This window comes from Rhinatrema bivittatum, chromosome 1 (assembly GCF_901001135.1).
Source record: "Rhinatrema bivittatum chromosome 1, aRhiBiv1.1, whole genome shotgun sequence".
Classification (NCBI taxonomy): Eukaryota; Metazoa; Chordata; class Amphibia; order Gymnophiona; family Rhinatrematidae; genus Rhinatrema; species Rhinatrema bivittatum.
Genome location: NC_042615.1, coordinates 786,837,073 through 786,860,531, shown reverse-complemented (window position 1 = coordinate 786,860,531; position 23,459 = coordinate 786,837,073). Strand labels below are relative to the sequence as shown.

At 41.9% G+C, this 23,459-nt stretch overlaps 1 protein-coding gene across 2 annotated transcripts in view; it reads left to right on the top strand.

Annotated features, from left to right (window-relative positions):
- The window catches only part of KATNAL2 (katanin catalytic subunit A1 like 2), a 296,579-nt gene that overhangs the window by 252,811 nt on the left and 20,309 nt on the right, over positions 1–23,459 (top strand). For both annotated transcript variants that reach the window (XM_029580510.1, XM_029580502.1), the window contains exons 14-15: positions 13,375–13,537; positions 17,421–17,523. In XM_029580510.1, coding sequence (XP_029436370.1) covers positions 13,375–13,537; positions 17,421–17,523 — 266 coding nt within the window. The remainder of the gene's footprint in view (positions 1–13,374; positions 13,538–17,420; positions 17,524–23,459) is intronic.

The following is a 23,459-nucleotide window of genomic DNA, read 5'->3' as shown; positions in this document are numbered from 1 at the left end:
AACAAGCATGGGAGTAGCTTGCTTGTTATGGCAGTTACTACCCCAAACCAATTAGCTAGATACTTCACTTAGATGCAGCTCCAGCACTGCTATATACATCGATGGTGGGGGTGGAAGGGAAATAGAATTAAAAAGTTACTTATAAGGGACAAGAGTAACAGATAAGTATGAGAAAAACAAGTGTGAAAGCTTACTGGGCAGACTGGATGGACCATTTGGTCTTCTTCTGCCGTCATTTCTATGTTTCTATGTAAGTTTGATGTCTACCTAGGCACAGTATTTAGGTGACTAGTCTGTTTATTCAGAAGGAGTTGTAGACATCTAATACTGATTGAATATCTGTCCTGTTGTACATGTGCAAAAACATAGTCGCCTAAAATTCCAGATAAGCATAAAACTGCTTGTTGTTGAAAATTTATCCCAAAATGTGTCAATTTATGTGTGCTTTAAAAATACACGGGACAGGAGTATCGTGGTGAGGTCATCACATTGACCATTGACTGAAATGTGAACCATTCATTTTAGAGGGTAGTAATTCATTCTCTTTCATAAATAGAGCTTTAGATATATAGTACAGCCCATCTTTCCCAGATCTTCGCTCTAAGAGGAATAGTTCATATTTCAGTCAATGGTCAAAGTGATGACTTTCAGCATAGTACTCCCACATTATCTGACTGGTGTCTTGGCTTAGGAGTCAAGGAAGTGGCACCAATCAGCAAGGTTTTCCATACTTCCCTACCACAGACAACATGGCAAAATCAGTGTGCAGAGGGCAGAGCTCTATTTTTCTCATCTTCAGAAAGATCTATTGCCAGTTAATTCTGTTGGGAGTGAGGAGAAGAGGAGGCTTGGCTGCCTAATCTTTCTTCCTATCCTCTGAGCAGTGCAGGGGATGTTGAGAGGATTCATTTTAATTTGGCTGGTTCCCTCTACAACACAGATTTATATTTGGGGGAGGTAGCACAAGAGGAAGGGAGAAAAGGAAAAAGTACAAAAGGACAGAGAAGAGAAAAAGGGCATGAGCACTAGAGGAAGAGGAGAGGGAAAAGAGTAAAGAAGAGGGTGCTAGAAGGAGGAGAGGTGAGAGGATGCAGGAGAATAACAGAGAAAGAGATTGCTTAAGGAAAAGAAGGAAGGGAAGAGAAGAGTACGATTTTAGGAGGAGGGGGAGAATGAATACAGGCAGAAGAAGAATAGAAAGAATATGGTTGGAAGAACTAGGCAGACTGGATGGATGTTGGTCTTTTTCTGATGTCCTCTGCTACGTTGTTCTGTAAGCTGCGTGTGCATTCAGGAGAAATAAGGGAAGAGGGAATAGAGGCAGAAGAAGGGGGAGGAGAGGGAAGGGGAAGAAAAAGTAATAAAAAAAATACAGCTGAAGAAAAGAGGAAGAAAGAAGTGACAGAACTGCAACAGAAAAGAAAAATACAAAATGCTGAGCCAGAAAAGCAAGCCTAGAGACACTGAATTCTGTAAGCTGTTTTATTGTCTGAAAGGGAATAATTAACTCCAATATATATCCTGGGACCCAGTTCAAAGTATCTTGGATTGTGTGTTTTTCTCACTTAGAATTAGTTGAAGAAAAAGCTGAATTTGATTGGTCGATTCAACTTTTTCTTATAGATAATTAATTCCCTCCTTTGCAGAACTTATCCGCCAGCCCTTCTGGTTAGCATTGGTTCACCAATACTTTCTGATACCTAAAAGTGTATTTCTTAAGTTTTGTTATCAAAAGATTACATATTTTAAGGTGAATTTTAAAAGTCTGGAGCGCACTGAAATTAGGGGAAGAGCAAAGAAGTCGGGCTTGTGCACGCCGACCATATTTTTTAAAGTGCACATATATGGGCATAAATGCCGCCACGCAACATCTCAAAAGTTTCCAAAAAGGGGCGTGGGCAGGAGCGTTTCGGGGCTTGGCCAAGAGATGCGTGTGTGAATACTTATGCGCCCCAGTGCACGCCAAGATCCCTTGCTGCGTAACTTTACTTCTGCTATAGATGACGTATAAGTTATAAAATAAAAGGATCGAGCCATTTCTGAGGGATTTAAAGGGTCTGTGCTAATTAAAGGGAGTGCAGGCTGTTAGATGACCTGGCTGTTAACTGGGTGAACTGGTGTATGAACTGGGAATGGCGTGGATGTGCGCCCTTTTTAAAATCCTCTGACTTAGGTGACAGAAGTGAGATTTGCGTGCCCACTTAAAATTAGGAGCACATGTACACGCAGCCAGGCTGTTTTATAACATGCGCACATATACTTGTGAAAGGTATAATATAGCCTCATCCCTGGGAGCGGGCCGACGCACTCATGCAAATGTGCGCCCGTGCGCCAGCTTGCAAATGACCATCCCTGAGAATAGATTATTTATTTATTTACATTTACATACAGGATACTCGGGGTGGTTTACAACAAATAATAAAATACAGCAAAACACAAAAATATGCAAAATACAAAACCAGAAAGAAATCACAGCTGAACTGTACCCCTCAACTTTTAGATCCCGAATACACACAGAAAATTAGGATTCCTTACTCTCTTCATTATCAGCGACATCACCTCCTATAAACATGCTCCCCCACAACTCTCCAATAATTAATTTAGTCCAGCTACTTCTTTAAACCTCCTGCCTTCTATGCTGCCACTCCCGACTTCCTACACTCCAAACTTACCCTTAAATAAAAGTGATTTAACAGGTTTAGGATATGTTAGCAAATTGGTCATTACCCGTACCTCTTTTGGCAAATCATTCTAAAGTTTGGGGTCAAACAAGCACTATTTTATGTGCTCTGAAGCTTAATCAGTTTTACTGATGGAATTTACAGCTGAGTGGATTTTGAGGACCAAGTAGTTGTTAAAGGAAATGAGGAGCCGGGCTCCTTCGGTTGTAAGAGCAAAATTATGGAATGTCCTGCCAGCATAGTTGAGGCATATTCAGAATACAAAATTGTTTAGCAAAGCAATTTAAACTGTTCTTTTTTAGCGAAGCCTTTGGAAATGTGTAAAGTTTTGATGTCATCATGTATTTACAGTGTTTTTAGTGTTTTAATGATTTATGTTTTAAGATTATTGGGGTAGATTTTAAAAGAAGCATGCGTGGCATCTATGTACGCCCGATTTTATAACATGCACGCGCAGACTCGCGCTTGTTATAAAATCCGGGATCGGTGCACGCAAGGGGGTGCACAATTGGTCACCTTGTGCGCGCCGAGCTGCGCTGCCTTCCTCCGTTCCCTTCCCCCAACCTAACCTTCCCACCCCTTCCCCTAACCTTTCTCCCCTAGCCCTACTCTAACCCCCCCCCCCCCAAATGTTTATCCTACCTTTTGCGCATGCTGGCAGGCTGCCGGCACGCGATCCTCTGACACAGTGGCAATGGCTGCTCTGTCAAAGGCCTCTGGCCCCACCCCCAACCGCCCCTTTAGAAAAGCTCCTGGACTTACACGCGTCGCCGGGCTTTTTAAATATAGGCCCGGCACGCGTAACCTTTTGAAAATCTGGCCCATTATGTTTAGCTTGAATGATTTAATGTTTTTATTGCCTGTAATCTGCTCAACATGATTTTATTATATGAGCAGAATATAAATATTTTTCAATAAACAATAATAAAGATTCTTATGGAATTAGCCTGTAAATCATATAGACTGAACAAGGTTATGCTAGGTTTGAAAAACAGAACTAAAAGTTTAAAATGCATTGAAGTTGGAATGCGTAGCCAATGCAAGGCCATCAAAATTGGAATAATATGCTCACTTTGTTTTGATCTCATAATTAAACGTGCTGAACAATTCTATATAACTTAAAAGCATTGAATCACTCTCATAGGAAGCTCTATTTTGGACATTATTAATGCTTGCATGAGTGTTCTGAAATCCTCTACTGCTAAATAATTTTGGATATGTCTTAGCTCCTGTAGGACAAAATAGCTATTCCGAATCACAAAGGACTCATGAGCTTTCAAATTCAGTGATGCATCAATACAAAAGCCCAACAGGGGAATGAATATCTTTTGAAACTGGCATGATGGCATCACATAGCTTAATTATTGGCATTGAAAATACAAAAGACAGCCTTCTCACCCACAGTTGTTCTGATGTGTAGTATTGATTTTAAGCTTGTTTCTTTGCAACCATTAACAATAGTCTCTAGTCCTTGATTTAACCTACCCACGGCCTCCTCTCTTTCGTGACCCAACAGTAGAAAAACTTGTATGTTCTTGTATAAATAAAAGCCTCCAACCCAAGCTCTCTAATGATCTTTGCCAGAGGCAGTAAATAATGTTGAAAAGGACTGGAGCTAAAAGTGATCCTTTTGGAATCCCATACAGTCTTTGATAAGGGGCCCTGAGCCCTCTGCAAATAATTTAAAACTCTGCAGCAAGAATCTTGACCCAGTCCATGGCTTAGAGTCCCTATAACATCTGTCTTATCTTCCCTTCTTTGACTTCCAATCTCATTCTAAATTCAATGCCAAAGGTTAACCCTAATTCAAAGTCTAGTTTACAAGGAATCCTCAATATGGTTGAGGGCATCACTTTGACTTTATAAACCTACCAGGCAGCTATGATTCTCTACAAAAAAACCTTCTTGAAGTTCCAGCGCCAAGAATGGCTAGACTCGACATTGCACGGAAGAGAGCTTTCTGAGCTGCGGGACTCCATCCCAGAGCACCTGCGTGACATTTCCCGCACTAACATTTTTAAAACGGCACTGCAGACTTTTCTCTTCACTATAACGTCAATTTTAAAAGCCCGGCACATCCCAAAACCGAGAGATGTGAATGTGTTGGGCATGCATGCACCGAGCAGTTTTTAAAAGGAGCCGCGTACATACATATCTCCGGCCAATTGTACAAATGAAAAGTTCTGAAAAAGGGGTGGGGTGAGGGTGTGGTCTGGGCAGGGCAAGAGCATTCCTGCATTTCGTATCCAGATTTACATGTAAATACTTATGCACCAGGCGTGCGCTGGGGGTCCCCTGCCACGTAACTTTACTGCTGTTACAGGCAACGTGTAAGTAATAAAATAAAAATAGATCAGCGAAGTTTTAAAGATAGGGGCTAGCAGGGGAAACGAGAGGCTGTAAAGCTGGGGGTGTGTGTGAGTTAAGAAGTCCTATCCCTTACCTGGGTGAACAGGGAAAATTGGAAATGGCATCAGCGTGCATGTCTACTAAAATCCCCCCATTTATGCGATAGAAGAGGCATTTGCATGCATAGGCACATGCCCACTTAAAATTGTGCCCACATGTGCATGCGGACAGTCTGTTTTATAAGATGCGTGCATATAAAATGGCCATGTCCCTGGACATGGGCTGATGAATGCGCCCACATGTGCCCCCGCGCACCTATTTAAAAATCAGCGTCTAAGGCCTTTGACCTGCCTTAGCTATCCCCAGTGCACAGAAGTACTTCTACCATGTAACAGCCAGTACTTGGCTGTTACATGGTAGAATTTTACACCTTTTTTCCTCTACTTACACCTAGAACCCTGCAATATTTTGTTTTGTAATTTATCTTTGTTTGATTGTCTTTTATTATGAATGTTTTAATCATGTAAGTCGCCTCAGGCTAAAATTGCAGAGTGTGGGTTAAAAATTGTATAAAATAAACTAAATAAAGAGGACCTCGCCAAAACTCGATTCTTCCTATTCTCAAGAAAGGACTGAAACCAATTTAGGCAAGTTCCAGTTATCCCAATAGCTTGAAGTCTAGAAACCATGATGATTGCTCCACTATATTGAAAGCTGCTGTAAGATCTAATAAGAGAACAGCAATATCCCACCCTTTATCCAGATAAAAATATAGATGAATAGAAGGGCCACCAATGTTGTTTCTGTACCATGGGTATGACTGAACCAAATTGAATTGAATTCAGTATATCAAAATCCTCCAAGAACTGATTCAAGTGAGTGAGGACTACCTTTTTGCAAATTTTTGTCAAATAAGGCATGCTGGAAACTGGTCTAAAATTTGCTAACGCTGATGAGTCAAATGATGACATTTTAAGAAGTGGTTTCACTACTGCTTCTTTCAGATTGTAATGATGCATTAACAAGCTTCCCCAAAAGGATACTTAAACTACTATTTGCCAATTTTATGAGCCAAGAAGGACATGAATCCAATTTGCAGTAAGTGGAATTTAGTTGTGAAATCACCGGTTCTAATTCCCCCTGGGATAGCTCAGCAAAAGTAGATAACTGATGATTTTACTCACCCATTTTAACAATACGTGTGCTCGGACAAAGCCCTTCATCCACACACACTGAATGTTGAGGTAATGAAAGCCCTACATTTTGCGTCTGCCCAAGATTGCTCCCTCCAGATGTCTGATATTTGCACATTTTAGCTGAAACTGGGATTATTTCCGCTATAATAAATTCACTCTTGGAGATGCTCAAGAAAACAGAGATCCTGGGAATGCCCCCTGATGCAGGCATATTCAAAACAGGGATGAACTTTTGGACTGATCACATGCAGTTAAGTCAGTGATATTATAAGCACAGTCTTTGCACATTTGAGTGACTGACAGTTTTTATTGTAAAGAAAAATATATATAAAAAAATAATGAAAAGTCTGTTTAAACTGCGTAAATCCAAGGGTTGCTGGGATTATATTCCCTTGGAGTTTATTAGGTCTGACAAATTTTGTTAAGTTGATCTATCACTAAACCACACCAAGGTGGGATTTTTTGGATTTGCCTGCTTCTATCAAAGCAAGAGTGGAAAAAGAATACAACTCCAGCTCTTCTCGACTTCTCATAATTTTTTCCATAAAACATTGGGCACAACTATCACTCTCCTCGGTGGAGAGTGATTGAGAGGTTGAGACTTTGGACTTTGTTGTCCACTTTCTAACCAACTCAAACGGTCTCCTTGGTCAGTTTAATGATTGCAAGAGCAAGTTTTGAAGAACACTTTTTAAATTGTTTTCATTACATTTTTTATTGGCAAACCTTTAAGCATACAATAACATAAACAAAACTTCACACACCATTTTTTAAGCCACACAAATAAACTCAAATATTACTTGTGCTCCCCCTTACCCCTCCACTCAACTAGTTGACGTCCAGCATTCCACTTTTCAAAGGGGCTCCAAATACTCTCAGACAGAGAAAGTCTACTCCTCTTTGTTAACGTGAGTTTTTCTATATGCTGTACATTCAAAAGTCTTTTATAAAAAGAAAGTTCCAGAGCAGATGGATTCTTCCAATGTTCTGCAATCGCACATCTGGCAGCAATACAGACTTGGGTAATTTGTTTACTTTCTCTGGTGCCACCTTCACTGGAACATTAGGCAAAAAAAAATGTGGATCTTAGTCCACTGTAATCTTGTCCATATCTTTTTTCACACTTTGAATCTTCCTCCAGAAGTCTGCAATAATAGCACAGTCCCACCATATATGATCCATAGTACCCTCCTCTCCACAACCTCTCCAGCATCTATCAGTGACAGAAACATATATTTTATGCAAACGAAGAGTAAGTGAAGTGTACCTATCATACACTTTATATGTATTTTCTGCCAAATGTGCTGAAACAAAGTTCTTGCCACACTCCCCTGAAATTCCTCCCAATCCTCCTCTTCCAAACTGCAGTTGAGGTCTCTTTCCTAAACCAATTCATGCCTGAGCCTCCCAAGCAGTTGAGAAACCAGGATTCTATAAATCTTTGATATGAGACCTTTTACCTAGAGGGTTTGGTGCATATATTTTCATAGAAATGTTTTTGCTAATTTCAGCACATTTTTCCGCATAGTGAGGTAGATTTTCAAAAACGGCGCGTTGGCGTACTTTTGTTGGTGCTCCAGGCGCAAACAAAAGTATGCGGGATTTTAGTAGATACGCGCGTAGCCGCGCGTATCCGCTAAAATCCTGGATCGGCGCGCGCAAGGCTACCGATTTCGTGTAGCCGGCGCGTGCCGAGCCACGCAGCCTGCCTCCGTTCCCTCCGAGGCCGCTCCGAAATCGGAGCGACCTCGGAGGGAATTCGCTAACGCCCTCCCCTCACCTTCCCCTCCCTTCCTCTACCTAACCCACCCCCCCGGCCCTGTCTAAACCCCCCCCTTAACTTTGTTGGGGGATTTACGCCTCCCAGAGGGAGAAGTAAATCCCCGCGGCCCGCTGGCGCGCCTAGACACGACCCGGGGGCGGTTCCAGAGGGTGCGGCCACGCCCCCGGACCACCCCGGGCCGAAACCACGCCCCCGGGCCCGCCCCCAAAATGCCGCGTCCCGCCCCGAAAACGGCATGCCGCTCGGCCCCGCCCCCGACATGCCCCCCTCGGAAAACCCCGGGACTTACGCGAGTCCCGGTAGGCCTATTGAACATAGGCGCACCAGCGCGCAGGGCCCTGCTTGCGTAAATCCGGGCGGATTTACGCGAGCAGGGCTCTTAAAATCCGCCCCAGTGTGCTCAAGAAAATGCATAATTTGAAAAAAAGGCAAACAGATTCGTGGTTGGTAAAGAATATTTCTCCCTTAAAGTTGCAAAAGCCATTACCCCACTTTTGTCATTCAGTTGTCCTAAATTATATTGTCCTTTCTCTGAGGACAAGCAGGATGGCAGTCCTCACACATGGTGACATCATCCGATGGAACCCAACACGGGAAAGTTATATCAAAGTTTCTAGAAGTTTGACAGAGTAATTTTAAAAGGAATGTGCATGCGCCCATAAACGCGTGTATCGGCGTGTGAGCGGAGAGAAGCAGCAATTTTAAATCGCGCTTACGAGTATGCATGTATCATTTAAAGTACCCTTCCTGCGCATGCTTTAGTGGCTTTTACACACATATGCAGGTGGATTTTAAAACATGCTCACGCAAGGGAAATACTAGTTTTTCCAAGTAGTCCACCAGTTCGCCCAGTTCATATCAAGGTCTTCAAGACCCCTTAGGTTCTTCATCCTGCAAGCTCCCCACTTGACCCCAAATCCTCACACTGTGCTAAATCCCCTAAAACTCGAGATCTCCAGATTTGCTCCTCATCAGGACCAGAAGTAAAGTTACATGGATAACAAGCAGGCGTGCATCATGATCAGCTTTTCAAAATTCTGATTTATGCGCATAAGTCTTGGCCCTGCCCTAGAATGCCCATGGCCCGCTCCCTTGATACGTGCACGGGTATGTACGTGTGTACTTTGCGGCTTCTTAAAATGCATGTTGCTCGCACAAGGCCTGAAAAGATGCGTATGTGACTGTGTTTTTGTGCAAACAACACTTTTAAATTTGACCTGTGACTGAGCCTCTCTAAGCATGCTCGAGTATGCTTTATACCATGCATCCATGTGGGATCTCCTCAGTTTATTCTTTTTCGCAGAGCCTAGTGTGTCACAGTAAATTAAGTCTCTCTGAATTTCTTTGCAAGTTAACCTTTATCTCGTTGGTACTTTTTTCAGGGATGTGCAGTCAACACAGGGTCTCTCTCTGGTTTTCCTCTTATTGTCACTAGCCAGGTTTCTTGTCTGTTTTGGGGAAGTTTTATTTTGCAGTCGATCCCCGGAGCAGCAGTGCGTTTGGTGCCCGTCAGCAGTCGAGTGCCACCACCATTGATTTCAACATTGCATCCCTTTTATTTCGAGACAACATGTCAATGTCCGGGTTTAAGCAGTGCACGAGGACCATGTCTATCACGGACCCCCAAGATAGATGTGTCCTCTGCCTGGAGGCATTGCATAACATCTGGAGTTACAGCAAGTGCACCCAGATAACCCCAAAAGGACGTAAAATCCAACTCGACAAGATGGAATGACTCTTCAAGCTGGCTAAGTCCAATCCATCAACATCAGCATCAAGTGACCTCGGAGTCACACCAATGGACACTGAGCCATCAGCATCAGCATTAAAGTTGCAAAAGCCATTACCCCACTTTTGTCACACAATTGTCCTAAATTATATAGTCCTTTATCTGCCCATCTTTTGATACTTTTATCTCCAAGTCCTGTGAAAAACCCTCCTTAGTATCTCAGCATTATAAAACATAAGATGTTGTTGGCAGCTGAGTTTATCCTTTCAACTTTTGTAAATGCTCAGTATACCAGGGAGCTCTATTCAGTTATATAATCTGATACTTTCTCAGTGGGGCATATGATCAAGTGCTTCAGGCTTCTCTTGATTCCAATCATTGACCGTATAGTCCATAGAAAGGCAGCTAAATCCCCTAATATGGCTATAAATGTTTCAGGTTTAAGCTACATATGCATTGCCTAATTTAAGGAGTTTCTGATTTCTTCCGTAATTGTCATTCAGCTGTCAAAACAATAAAATAGTGGCCCGAACAGGATACTGGGACAACTGAAAAATCTCCAGGCACATTCTATGTAGTACAATTCACATTCCAAAAAACAAATACAATGTATGTCCTTCCATATGAGTAGATACATTAACTAGTTGTACAAAGCCTACTAACATTTGTCCCCCAAATCCTATATCCACTACTCACTCACTACTGGCAGCACATGAAAAAAAGTGACCCAGTTTGCCCACCAAGAATCTGGTGACTTGTCTGATCAAGAACAGTACATGGCTGCTCCTCCTCATTGTCCCTATAGATATACTTTATCCCTTTTTTTAAAGACAGAAAAATAATTTAAACATCATGTTATTGACTTTTTAGAGTTTATTTATTTTGAAAATATTTACTTTAAAACATTTTAAATAACTTAAATTACATATTTATGTTAGACTGTTTTCTATGCATAATAACAGACCTGAGCTACTTCTCTACTTTTGCAATCTTTGTATCCTGCACTATTTGGCAAATGTTCTTTTGAATGGATGAAAGGATGGGAGAAGGAAAGTTGCTTGCTATGCTTTGCTTTCTGATCATCTCCCTGAATGAACAGAAATAAAGGTTAACAAATAAAATAAAAAAAAAAATATATATATATGTATAAGGTGATACCTTTTTATTGGACTAACAGAACATTTCTTGTTTACCAGAAAATGTAAGTGAATCATAAAAACCATTCCAATGATAGGGTGAAGGGGAAAGTTGGGGAAAAGGGAGGGGGTGGAGGTTTGATGGGTGATCAGAAGGTGACAGGTAGTAAAATTTTATGGCTCACAATGTGATAAAAGATCAAGGTATTTGAGTCCTTTTTTGTCAGTTCCAAAGTATCTGATCATTTTAACTTCAAAAGGCTTGCATTCCTGGATAGTTTTACATTTTTCTTTAATTATCCTGATTATAAAGTCATTGATGCAGTGATTGGGTTCTGAAAAGTGCTCAGTGAGGTCCTGTTGGGTAGCTCATGCCTCCCATCAGCAGAGGGCTCCGGTGAGCTTCTTGGATTATCTATTTAGTTCTCCTGGCTCTATGACCCACTCTTCCTGCTGGCAGCTATCTTATTCCTATTTGGACTCAGTTATACTCCAGGCTCACAGTTTGTACTTTCCCAGAGCTTGGTCTTCATGTTCCTACTTCATGGTCTTACTTGTAGTCCAAGATTCAATCCTATGTTTGGTCTTCGTGGTCCTAGACTCGGTCCCATGTTTCATGTTCCTTTTTACTCTTAGATTGCTTCATAATTCCAGTGTTCTTGTTTGGTCCTAATTTGCTTTATGTATCCTATATTCCTGTTTGGTCTTAATTTGCTTTGTGTCCAGTCTCTCTGCAATGGTCTTGCACTATTTCTATGGGCATTTTTATGTCTCCAGGTTTTCCTTCAGTGGTTATGAGCTGCTTCTGTCTCCAGGTTTGTTCTACTTTGCCTCATTGTGCACCTTGTGTTTCCTGTTGTTCCTGTCTTGAATTCTGCCGACCACCAGCACCTGAGGGCTCAACCCAAGGTGAAGTTGGCCATCATAGGCAGAAGATGCTCCTGCTCCTTCTCCAGTTGTAATCTGCCAGCCTGCTTTTGGCTTTGGAAGGCACACTTTAGCTGACTGTGCTATCACTTGCTCCTCCACTGAGGTGGCACCTTTGTTTTCCTTGTGGTGTTTGATGTTGTGTCTATGTGAATTGACTTTTGCCTTTAATGTCTGTCCTGTTTCAACAATGTAAAATGCTTCTTTACATTTTCTGCATTGATTAATATATATTATGTTAGAGAAGGAACATGAATATTTTTCATAATTTGCAATGTGGTGCATTACAGAGGTATGTGCTCAGTTCTTTCTGTTAGAAGCTTGCTTTTTTGCTAAACTAATTTTTGCTTCAGATTATGTGGTTGCCTGAACGCCAATACTGTAGAGCAGGGAATATTTCTTTAGTGATTCATCCTGCAGGAGTAGTGGCTCTAGGTCTTTTATGATTTTTCTTAATTTGTCTAGCTCTAGATTCTATGTAACTACACGCAGTACTTTTTTGTGGTTTTCCTTTCTTTGTTTTGTAGCAAATGGAAAAAAGTTCAACAAAAGGATATCCTACTCATGTTTCTCCTCTAATGTAGTGTATATCCAGTGCAGAAAATAAGAAGAAGCACACTGCATTGGTGAAACAGGCAAGACATTAAAGGCAAGAGCCAATTGACACCACAGTGGAGTTGAAGGTGCCATCCTCTGTGGGGGAGCACTGCATCGATGACCTTATGATCAGGATAATTTTAAAGGAAAATGTAAAACAATTTAGGAATGCAAGACTTTTGAAGTTAAAATGGTCAGACACTTCAGAACTGACCAAAAAAGACTTAGCAAAGACCTATGAGCCATAAAATACTGCCTGTCACCTTCTAATCACCCATTAAAAAACATTTCCCCTTTTTTTCTCCCCCTTTCCCTTTCCCTTCACTCTATCACTCGAATGCCTTTTATGATTCATTTGTATTTCCTGTCATCGTTTGCTCATTCTATTCTAACCTGAGGAAGGGAGTATTTGCTCTTGAAAGTCAAGAAATGTATTGCTAGTCCAATAAAAATGTATCACCTTTATATAGGTTTTTGTTTTTATTGGTTGACCTTTATTTCTGTACATTCAAGTGGACTAACATGGCAGCCACATTGCAGCCTCCCTGCAGTCGGCAGTCTGTGCTTGGGCTGTGTGATTAAAGACAGAGCAGTGTGAGTGGTAACTTGGGAATGGGGTGAGAAAGTGCTGTTGCTACACTGATCACCAACATCCTGTGACTGCCGCTAGTGACACATGAGCATGCTGGCTGGGATGTTAACTTACTGACGTGCAGCTGACATTTGGCACAGTTCACAGGAAAATGAAGGCAGGCATACTTTATTGTGGTAACAGAAAAGATTACAAAAGAATAGAGAATGAAACTGGGAGCAAAGAATTGATTTATGGTGTTATAGAAATCCCCCCAAAATTAAGTGCAAGGGAAAAAAATGGAAATTATTAGGGGATGGTGTCTCTTTATAGAGCTTTTTTTTTCTGCAAACTCTTGAAGAAATTGGTCTCTGTAATATATTTTACTAACTTTTTTCTGTTTAGGGAGTTAGATTATGCTATGTTAAGGCGCCTTGAGAAGAGGATTTTAGTCGATCTGCCAAGTAACGAAGCGAGACAGGCTATGATTCGGCACTGGCTGCCTCCAGTGAGCAACACTGGAGGGGTGGAGCTAAGAACTGAACTGGAATACAGCTTGCTTGGTGAGGTGAGCAGACCTTCATTCATGAAAGGGATTATTTTATTGTGAAGTGATTGTGAAATGGACATTCTTAATCAACAGCACGTTTCCCAGGAGTCCCAGGTAGTAGAATCACAAAGCAAAGAAATCTAAGTAAAGAGATGCTAGTAGCTACAAACATTTTATATCTGGTAATCTGTAAATGTGAGGCATCTTCCACAGGTCTGTGGCCCTTCCCCCACCTTTCACTGTCACTGCCTCCCTAACCTCCTGCCACTGCGAGGTCAGGAAAGAGACCTACCACTTGTAGCCTTTCTTATTAGCAGCTGAATTTTCCCTCAGAGCCAGCCCCTTTGTCTGCCCCCTGTCATCTCTAGGCCCTGAATGTGCCTCTGCCAACTGCTGCTGTCTGCTCCCTTTTTCTTGCAGAAGGCTTCCATGATGGAGGCAAAACACACCCATGAATGAACCAGCTGCAGCACAAAAACACGACTTTTATCCAGAAAACCTTGTAACAGGAAATGCAAAGAAATTAAGGCAATAATTCACATGGGAAACAGGAAGTGAGGCCAAACAAAAAACATAAACCAAACTATCTGCTCTGGATGGAGAAACAGTGCAGTGCTACAATGGAATAGTGCTACGATGGAATAGTTTAGCAGAACAAAGGTGTTTAACATTATGTGTTGAGAGATTCAGGAAATTGTTACAAACTTATTTTTTCCACCTTGCATCTGAGCCAAAAGCACAGTAACATTACAGCTACGGTATATACCCGGTGGTCATGTTGGGAATAGTGCTTATAGTAAAAAAACCCAAAAACTTGTCACTGTGTCTGTCATGTTTTGTTGTATGTTTTTATGTTTGTTACTTTAACTGTCTTAAGCTTGATCTAGAGCAGTTTATGCATTTTTTAAATAAATATAGCTTGAAAGAGGAAAACAAGAGATTCATAAACTGACTTAGGAGAGTGCTTTTACACTTGCTTTGACTACAATATGGGTTGAAATAAAGGATTGCCCTTATGATTTAGATAGTCATGGGCTCCTTCATACATGAACCTGCAAGGTTTTGTCTGGTTTTGACTCCAAAAGCACTCCTTTAAGCAGGTCAAAATTTCAAAACATGAAAAGAAAGACACATTCTAGGTGAGTCAATAACAAGATTGCTAAATCTTACCAAAAAAAGCCTGTTGATAGTACTTTGAAAATAATCGGTGCTACATAGTTTTTATTGCCTAGAGTATGAAGGGAAAATGTAGAAGTATAACCACTATAAAACACATAGGTTCAAATCTTGTCCTAGAATGATCCTGAAAGTTGCTTCTTGACAGAAGGTCATTTTACTGTCGTGTTTAATATTTTTGGCCTAGATTCATCAAAATGCAATAAATGTAGCAGAAATAGCACCTTGATAAAAAAAAAAAAGGGGGCATGGTTAGGATAATTTCCCTGCTCCCACATCACATAGGTAATTTCCGCAAGATGAGATAAATTTATCGCACCAGTGCTCATTTTTGCATCGCATGCTGATTAATCCACCGCAGCAGCATTACCAACACGGGCGAGAGAGAGAGTGAGAGAAAGAAAGAGAGCACACTTCTGTAGAGCCAATATGTAACTTTGCTATTTATACCACTGTACGAGGAGGCACTTTTAACTTAGGGTGGGGTTTGGGGGCCAGTTTTACATACACAGTCAGAGGTACAAAAATAAAAGTTGACATCACTGAAGATTTTCTGTCATTTGGAGCGATGAAAGGTAAAAGAGGAATTGATTTGTACAGTGTGCTCTCTACCTAACTTGATTGAAGCTAAGTAGAAAGTGCATGAAGCTAAGTAGTATTATTAGCATCATTAGTATTTTCCTTTTCTTCAATTGAAACGTACTCCTGAAGCAGCCTCATTTGGGAGGTGAAACTTGGGCCCTTGTTAAGATATTGTTGAGCTGGGATATTGTCGAGACCTTTGAGACTTGGATGAGAGAAGTCTCTTGTCTAGAGCTGTGATAATGATAAGATTAAAGAGATGTGGAAAAGAGAAGACCCCATCTTTAGAGCTGGTTCAAACTAATGGAAAAGGTTCTATAATGCAGATGGAAGGGTTTTTGTAAAGTTGACACGCTTATAATGGAAGAGATCTTATAACAAATAATGTTTGGATGTTTATTACTAAAACTAAAGTTTTTGAACTATTCTTTGATATTTTGAATGTAATGCAGTTTTAAAAGTGGATGTGTATCGGTTTTGGTGTTTTGTTTTAAGGATTTCTTAGGTAGTGACTGTTGTGGCATGATTGTGTTTTGTATTGAATGTTTGTATGCTAGAGGTATGTTTTTTAATTGGGTTCTTAAATATGGGCTTATTTGTGAATGACATTTTCTTGGTTACTATCACATTTATATGAAAACGTTTGAAAGAGAATCAAGACAATCTTGTATAAAACTTTTTGATTAAGGAGTTATACAATGTATAGAAATACTGGGGTAGATTTTCAAAGGGTTACACGTGTAATATACGCATGTAACCCCCGAAAACCTATCCCTGCGCACGCCGAGCCTATTTTGCATAGGCTCGGCGGCACGCACAAGCCCCGGGACACACGTATATCCCAGGGCTTTCAAAAATGGGCGGGGCGGGGCGACAGTCTGGGGGCGGTCCTGAGTCCTCCGGCACAGCGGCCATGCCAGAGGTTGGCGCACCGGCAGCTGGCTGGTACGCGCAAGTTACGCCTGCCTCGGGCAGGCGTAACTTTGACAACAAAAGGTGGGGGGGGGATTTAGGTAGGGCTGGGGGGAGGGTTAGATAGGGGAAGGTGGGGGGAGCCGAAAAAACGTTCCCTCCGAGGCCGCTCCGATTTCGGAGCGGCCTTGGAGGGAACGGGGAAAGCCATCGGGCCTCCCCTAGGGCTCGGCTCTTGCAAGGTGCACAAATGTGCACTCCCTTGTGCGTGCCGACCCCAAATTTTATAACATGCACGCGGCAGCGCGCGCATGTTATAAAATCTGGTGTACATTTGTGCACGCTGGGTAGCGCGCACAAATATACCCCACACGCGTAAGAATAAAAATCTGCCCCACTGTTTGTATATGATTGCCTTTATGTTATATCACTATATAATAAAGATTTTATTTTTTATATTTTATTTAGTTTGGTAAAACGTATTCCCTTGTATAGTAAGTCCTATCTATTGTCAGTTATCTTATGGGACATATAATTAGCATGAGGTCAAATTTATTACAGCCATGTAAGTTGCTTCCATCTCTTGAGTCGAGTGTGCTATTAATTATTTGTGTATTGATATTCTATAAATACATTCCACTTATAAATTATCTGCATAAAAGTTGATCATGGTAAACTGAAATTTTTCCAGGATGTTATGGCACCCAGGATTTTCTGTACGAAAAGGCTATGAGCTCTTTAGTATCTATAAAATGCTTACGTTTAAAGTCTCATGGTAAAGCATCACTATTAGCATATTAGGCATCCTTTTGCTTTAAAATAATGCAGAGAAAGCTCTGAAATTGATGATCATAGGAAAATAAAGTTTCTGTATTTAGTGCCCCTGTGCACACTGAAAGATTTGCTGGGGCTGGCTTGTAAGACAGAATCAGTCATTTCTGCCTGAAGAATCAACATTCATTCTGCCGAGTGTAAACAATCCATTGGACTCTCTGTGGCCCCCACTCCTGTTTTGGAAGGCAATGGGGGACCCAATATAAAAATAGGAATGCTTTCACATTTTACTGGTGCTTTATCTTTTCATAGTAAATGTGCTGCAGAATTGATGATTAGGCAACTTCATAATCAATTCTAAATGATTCCTTATTCCCAAAGTACATCATTGTGTTCATGTCATATTATATGAAATACTTGTCTAAGTAATAGTTACGCTATTTTGATATTTTACTAGGAGACAGATGGATACTCTGGTTCTGATATTAAGCTCGTATGTAAAGAAGCCGCTATGCGACCAGTGAGAAAAATCTTCAATGCCCTCGAAAACCATCAATCAGGTAGCTGTCATAAACTACTTTTATGCCATGCCTTGCCCCTCATTCTTTGCTATTTAAATCTCCAGCAGGCTTGCCTTTCTTTCCTTATAGGCTTCATATGAAAATAATCAGAAGTCAGTGAGTAGTGCAGAAGTCATCCTTTAGAACCCATCAAGTGCAAGTGTTGTGGTAATAATTATATATATCAGCAGAAACTATTTTCAATATCCAAACATGGTTTATTTAAACTTTAGAGCATCAGTTGTCAGACATATAGTTGAAGTAGGTGAGTCCCTCGACACGTACGTTTTTTGCAGATGTGCTGCATCTGTGATGTTCCTCCCAACGCAGCACGTCCATGAAGCATGTATGTATGGAGGACTCACCTACTTCAACTTCATCTTTGACAATTGATGCTCTAAAGTTTAAAAAAAAAACATGTTTGGATATTGAAAATAGTTTCTGCCATTATATACAATTATTACCTCAACACTTGCATTTGATGGATTCTAAATGATGACTGCTGCACTACTCATTGACTTCTGATTGTTATCTACATGGTGCAGTCTCCTCCACTTGGCCCTTTGGTGTTCTATGGAAAACAAAAAATACTGACCTTTTCCTAAATTTTCTGCTTCTCTAGCTTTTCTGTTTTCTTTTGAATTTATGCACAGTAGCACTTTTAACCAAAGAGCTTGTAGTACAGTGGGAGGACAAGTCAGTTTAAAACAATAGATATTACAACCAAATAAGAAATAATTGACTGTCCAATTATATTCTGTTCTGTGTTCCTGTAGTCAGTAAGCCTGCAGCATTCTCCAAAGGTGTTTTTGTTGGCGTCATCCTGTTGGGGTTGCATGATCTAGAAGCTAGATCTTAGAATGTTACTTCGAACCAACTGCCCACCATCCATTACTTTACTTTTGCGAATCAGGAAAGAGATTCTCATGCTCATAGTATTTTATTTCACTTTTGATTTCAATTTTTGACTCTTGGTTCCTTGATAAAGAAGTTGTCAAGACCTTCAACCTTGTGTCATAATTTTCTGTTAAGCATATTCTCAAATAAGAAATGTTCAGGTCATAGGAAAATGCCTCTTGTTTATCAGTGCATTGAAAAAAATGCCTGTGTATGGCTCTTTGCTTGGTGCTGTTCATCTGGACCTGTAATTTGAATGTCTCTGTTCTCATAGCATTTATACTTTCTATGAAATCATTGTATCCTCTGTATCTTGGGATCAGAGAGATTAAAGCAAAACAGATCCCATCAGAGAGATGTATCCAGAGGCAATAGTGTCATAGCACCTAACAGCCATCAAGATTTACCACTTCGGTACTTGAATTCTTCAAGAGTGCCTTTCCTTCTCAGAAGAATTTTGGTGCATCTAGAGAGCCTCAGCATATCAGCAGTTTTTATGGTGCTTTGGTAGACAAGGCTGCTTAGTACTTTGGGTACATTTTGATGCCTGGTGAATGCATCTGCATTGATACCTCATGTGTAGTTTTACATCATATGATTGCTTTGCTGTCTTGAGATAGTTTTGATGAGCAATTTTTCTATAGTATTTTGGCATCTTGAGACTGCTTTGTACCAGGAATGCACTATTGGTGTCTCAAAAGTGAAAGTCATGTTGCATTAATTGAGAGTGCTTCTACAGCTCAAGATCACATTGGCACACCACCATTTTGGTCCTTTGAAGCTATTTTGTTTATTTATTGTTTATTTAATTAATATTCCACTTTTCAACTGATTATTTTCAGGTACTGTAGGTATTTCTCTGTCCCAGAAGCTTACAATCTAAAGACCTGATTCACTAAAGGTTTTTCCTATAAACACAAAGTGGGAGAAAAGTCTTAATGAATCTGGCCCTACGTTTATAACTGAGGTAGTGGAGGATTGAAGTGACTTGGCCAAGGTCACAAGGAACAGCAATGGGATTTGAACCCTGGTTTTCGTGGTTCATAACCTGCTGCTCTAATCATTAGGCCACTGCTCCACTCGTGGTTTGTTATATTGCTTCAGCGCTTCAAGAGGACTTCCATTGGGCATCTGAAGATGGTACCTGAAGAGGTCCAGTTATTAATACTTCAGTCATTCCCTCCAGTCTGGACTACCCATGAATGCTTTGATTACTATGGGGTAGTATTCAGCTGCTAAGCAGCTAGTTAATTTAGCCAGATACCCCTTATCTAGCTAACTTTAGACCTGCCCTATGCTGTGTCTAGAGTTAGCTGGTTAAGTTAACCGGCTAACTTCGCTCCTTCCCAAAATGCCTGCCTCCTGCCCCAGGAATACCCCTGACTTACCCGGCTAAATTCTACCTGGATAATTTGTTATCTAACTAGAATTTAGTCAGATAAGATATGCAGCTAAGCCATTTAGAAAGATAACTTTCCCATCATTTATTTATTTATTTATTTACTTACTTACTTACTTACTTACTTACTTTTTGATACCGTCATTTGAGGGCACATCATGCCGGTTTACATTCAACAAATGGTTGGAAAATAATAGAACAGGGCATGGGATGGGAACAGTAGGAACAAGAAGGTCAAGGTGGAGAGAGAGGAACAAACAGGCATATTATTAAAATTAACAATGAGCTATATATAAGGTTCAGTGGTATATGCAACGGTTCGGGAAGATATACAGTATACAAAGGCAGAGATTCAATATACAGTGTTCATGGCTGATTTCAGGAAGGGGGAGAGGGGGTTAGTCAGGGTAGGCCTGTTTAAATAGCCATGTTTTTAGTTTCTTTTTAAATTTGAATGAACAAGGTTCAAAGCGGAGATTTGTAGGCAGGGAGTTCCATCGTGAGGGACCTGCGATGGAGAAGGCTCGCTCACGTGTGGAGGATAGGTGTGCTTTTTTGAACGAGGGTACGTGGAGGGTTGCTCTATTGATTGTTCTGGTGGGTCGATTCGGATTTGTACAGAAAGGGGACTCAAGCCAGTTGGAGTCATGTGAGTATAGAGATTTGTGGATAATAGTAAGGGTTTTATATAGGATACGAGAAGGGATGGGGAGCCAGTGAAGGTCTTTGAGGATAGGGGGGATTTGGTCGGATTTGCGTGCGTTTGTGGTTATTCTTGCTACAGCATTTTGTAGCATTTGGAGCGGTTTTATGGTGGAGTAGGGGAGCCCAAGGAGGAGTGCGTTACAGTAATCCAGTTTTAAGGATTAAATAACTAAATGACTTTTGAGTAGGTACCCCTATGTATTGCTTTTGTGCTTTAGTGTTTTTCTGAACTCTAGAATGTCCCAGTAGCTTTTGAGTGCTTCATTACTTTTGTGCCATCTCCAAAGTACTACTTTTTGAGTGCACATTTGCATCTCATGAGCTCACTGCCTCAAGCCTTTTTATTTATTTAATATTTATTTAAAATCTTGTATTCCACAAACTTGTATAAGATTATATTCAGTGCAGATCATATGAAATAACATATACAATTTGGGCCACTCTGGTATCTTTAAATTACCCCATTGTCCTGAGTATGTTCTAATATTTCAGGATCATCTCTCAATGCATTAGTGCCTCAAAAATGCTTTGGAGGCTTGAGAATGTTTGAGCGGTGGCCAGGTGCTTAATACTTTGAAATAGCCTCAGTGCAGTAACATTTAAGACTGCTTCAACATTCTGTATCTTGACAGTCCCTTTGCCCAGAAGTGCTTGGAATCTACTGTTCCCTGTACATACCCAGATCAGTCCAGACCCCTGGGGTTTTGCCTCCCCTCCAACAGATGGAGACAGAGAAGTTTTGACAGACTCTGCTCTATAACCTGAGGTGCCACCCACAGTCCGTCAGTATTTCTCTGTCTCCAGCAGATGGTGGAGGTGCAGAACTCACAATCTGTACGGGTTTTCTTAGTTGGCTTTGAAGGATTTAGTCAGAGATAGGTTTGTTACCAAGACAAAAAAAAAAGGTGAAAATCTTTTCAGCAGTGAAGGATCCCTTAGCCTCCCAGGGGGTTGCCAGGTCCTGAGAGGACTATCCCCCCCTGGTATTGGAGGCAGCTGTGGCTGGGGGTTGAGGACCCTATCAGCTTTATACAGCAGCACCTGGGGTGATACCGGGGAGCCCGGCTCACTCACCCCAGGAGGGACCAGGACTCGGAGGAAGCAAGTTGGTTTAAAAAAAATGTAAATTTAGTTACTCAGCGCTCAAGAGGCTAGTGCTTATTGTTCTTCTTGCCGGATACTCTCCCTTCCCTCACTGCCGCAGGTTGATTTTGTGCCGTTGTTATATTTTAAATCCCTGCCTTCTTTGTTTGCTCAGCAGCATGCCGAGACGGTCGTCCTGCCATGTGTGTGGCTCGGCGCGCGCACGGCTGTCCCGGGACAGCCTCTGCTCGGGCTGCCTGCCCATAAGCAATGGTAATTCGGTGGTGGCTGGGGGGTTGTTTGTTCGGTCACTTCGTCCTCGCATGCGTTCAGGGAACTGCCTCCTCCATTTTCTCTCCCGTTCCCGCTGAGCATGGGAACAGGTGCCATCTTGGCTCCTGGCACTTACATAGAAACATAGAAATGACGGCAGAAGAAGACCAAACGGCCCATCCAGTCTGCCCAGCAAGCTACGCACTTTATCCATTTTTTCCCCTTTTTTTCTCTCCCACCTGTTACTATTGGCTTCCAGTACCCTCCAGCCCTAATTCCCCTCCACCCCACCACCAATTTAGAGAGCAGCGCCGTATCTGCATCCAAGTAAACGTCCAGCTCAATTAGGGATAGCAACCGCTATAACAAGCAGGCCACACCCTTACCCCATACTCTTAACCACCCCTGTTTTTATTTTTTTGTTTTTTGTTTTTGTTTTTTGGAGATAGTAGCCCTCCATCCTTCCGCTCCGTGAAGGTGGAACACCAACTACTGGCCACTGGCATCCCGCTCCGTGAATGCCTCTGTGTGAATGCAGTGTTTGAATGCCTCTGTGGCTACTGCTGCTCCATGCAGTGTTTTGCTGCCTCCCCACTTCAGCAGCACAATTATTAATGGGGGAGGAGATTCCCCTTTCTTCTCTATTTCCACAGCGCCTGGCTCCGGCTAATCAAACACCATTAGGGCACCAGCCTGGAGTGGTTTCTGACCCTGCTGATACGGGAGTGGACCCCACGGGGGATACCGATGACTCCTCCTCATTTTCCTCTGATTTTATTTTGTTCTTGCACAAGGCCTCTAAGGCCAGGAGGGCTAATAAGAAGACATCTGGAGGCAAATCTGCCGGTTTGGAGGTGCCTGCCAAGTCCAGAAAGAGCCCTAGGGTGGATGGGTGCGTGGGGGACCAAACTCAAAGCGATCCTTGCAGTCAGGGGCATCGCAGGGCAGCAGGACATATCTTCTGAATCCACGGACATGGATGATCCAGATCTTCCATCTCAGCCCCCGAGGGGGATGGAGGGGGATGGGGAATCGCAGAAGGGTTCTGTCCAGGAATCGCATCGCATTGAAGGTGAGGATCTGAAGGTGGTCCAGCTCTTCAGGAGGGAGGAGCGTGGGCCGCTCATTCCTGCCATATTGGGGGAATTGGGGATAGAGGCTCTGCAGGAAGAGTCCCAGTTGGGAGCTACCGATCTGGTGTTGTTGGGCCTGAGGGGTCCTCCTACTTCCTTCCCTTTCCATTTTTCTGCTACGGACCTGCTGTTCCGGGAATAGAACACCCCAGATCTGGGATTGAAGGTCTCTAAAGCAAAGGAGGCTTTAGAGCTCCTCAGGGTTCCAAAAGTTGATGCCGCAGTTTCGGCGGTCACAAAACAGATCACTATCCCAGTTACAGGTTCCAAGGCCCTGAAGGATTTACAGGACCGGAAATTGGAACTGTAGCTCAAGAAGAATTTTGAGGTTTCAGCTCTGGAGGTCCGAGCAGCGATGTGCAGCAATTGTGCTTTGAGGGCTGGTCTTAGCTGGGTGCAACAACTGCAGGCCAATGAAGCGCTATCTGAAGAGGAAGCTAGTCAGG